The 1,566-nt window shown below is 41.6% G+C and overlaps 1 protein-coding gene across 1 annotated transcript; it reads right to left on the bottom strand.

Annotated features, from left to right (window-relative positions):
* Positions 1–241: 241 nt before the first annotated feature.
* Positions 242–692, bottom strand: SARC_15822 (hypothetical protein; the record flags this gene model as incomplete). Its single annotated transcript, XM_014290066.1, has 1 exon — positions 242–692. A coding segment is annotated over one exon (434 nt), but the record flags the coding sequence as incomplete, so codon positions are not given.
* Between the last annotated feature and the right edge of the window lie 874 nt (positions 693–1,566).

Genomic DNA, 1,566 nt, shown 5'->3' on the forward strand with positions numbered 1-1,566 from the left:
ATATATAAATCAGGCTTATTTTATTGAATCTGTGCCATATCTTTATCGGAGCGACATGTTCTGCATATTGCTGTGATCAATAAAGTTGCACCATACGCATCCTAAATTTTCTCTAGAGCTATTACCTGTGGCGATCAGCTTCTACATTGTCCTCCAAAAACATAGGCGCAAACTATAAGTGTACTTCACTCTACCTCGCTTGCTATCAGTAAAGAAGCGGGCAGGTTTGCTCCCATAAAGTCCAGCGTCATACTCCTGCTATAGCTGCCACAGAGTTCTGATTCCTTTGTTAAGACAGGCTTCGCGAGAATCGTGGGGCTCATGCATGTCATTATGCTGCATGTTGCTACCTGATTCATTCTGGGCGTTTTCTAGGCGAGCGTTTCCTGCGGCATTATTTTTATGCTGGAATTTCGTACGGGCTTGTACTGGAAGTCGTAGTCTATTAAATTCGTCCATAATATCCTGCCTTAGCTTTCTGTGATTGTTCTTGAACACATTGTCATGTTGATCACTTTTCATTTCCATATCCTCGATCATACGCTTCAAGGGGGTAATATCTGTGCCTATAGCTATCATCTGGTTCTGTGTATCGTGCAGGTTGAGATTGTTAGGATCAACATTGTTAAAGTTCTGGTCAGCACCTTCAACTTCTTGGACTCTGAAGCCATCATCTCCAGCACGAATCACAACTGCAGGTCGTCGCAAAATTACCAAACTCTTATTCTCATCACTTATATCCGGAAGCAAATGTCTTACCATATCGTAGCAATATTTGTGGTACTCTACTGGTACTAAAAGGGACTCAGTTATACCGAGATACAATGCAACAATATTAAAATATTCTTTTGTGCTGGATATGAAAGCCAGGTAGGTCTCACACACCTGGTATAACCAATTTTATGTCCTCATCGTTAAGATTGAAGTCTGCAGTATAAGAATAACGATAGTAAATATTTGTAATTTCAGTATACACATATTTACGAATAAGTTTGCCATATATAGATACACATAGTTTATTCACAACACTAATCAAAAGCTTACCTGAGTTGATTCTATAGTTGCAAGCATCTCGGGGTCCACATAAGGCCTCAGATACTTTAGCATCAGGATACGGCATTAAAGAGCTGGAGTATCTATCGACCTGACGATTTGACTTCTTCTTTCTCTGACCCTTTGTTCTGGTCCTGGCCCATCTGCCTCTACCTTCTGCATCATCTTTTGAGCGTCAACGTCTCTGAGCATATGTGCACGAGCACTTTCTGAGACTATGCGTGCCGATTTCGTCGACTTCGCCCTTAGCCACAAAATTGTCTAGCCGTACAATTTTAGCAATTGCTCTCCTAGGCTCATCTGGCTTTAATTTGTCATGCCGACCCACAGTACCATTCAGAGTGCACAAATTCTCTAAATCTAACTGATGCGTATTAGTTCTCTCTAGCATGTGTTCTACAAGGTGAGCGGCCAGTGCACTAAGAGCGCAAAATTAAGATTCCATAGAGCCAAGTATGACTTGTGTGGCTACCTGACCCTTCTCTCTGAGATTCTTAACAGTGAACTAGAGTC

The sequence above is a fragment of the Sphaeroforma arctica genome (assembly GCF_001186125.1).
Source record: "Sphaeroforma arctica JP610 unplaced genomic scaffold supercont1.6811, whole genome shotgun sequence".
Classification (NCBI taxonomy): domain Eukaryota; class Ichthyosporea; order Ichthyophonida; genus Sphaeroforma; species Sphaeroforma arctica.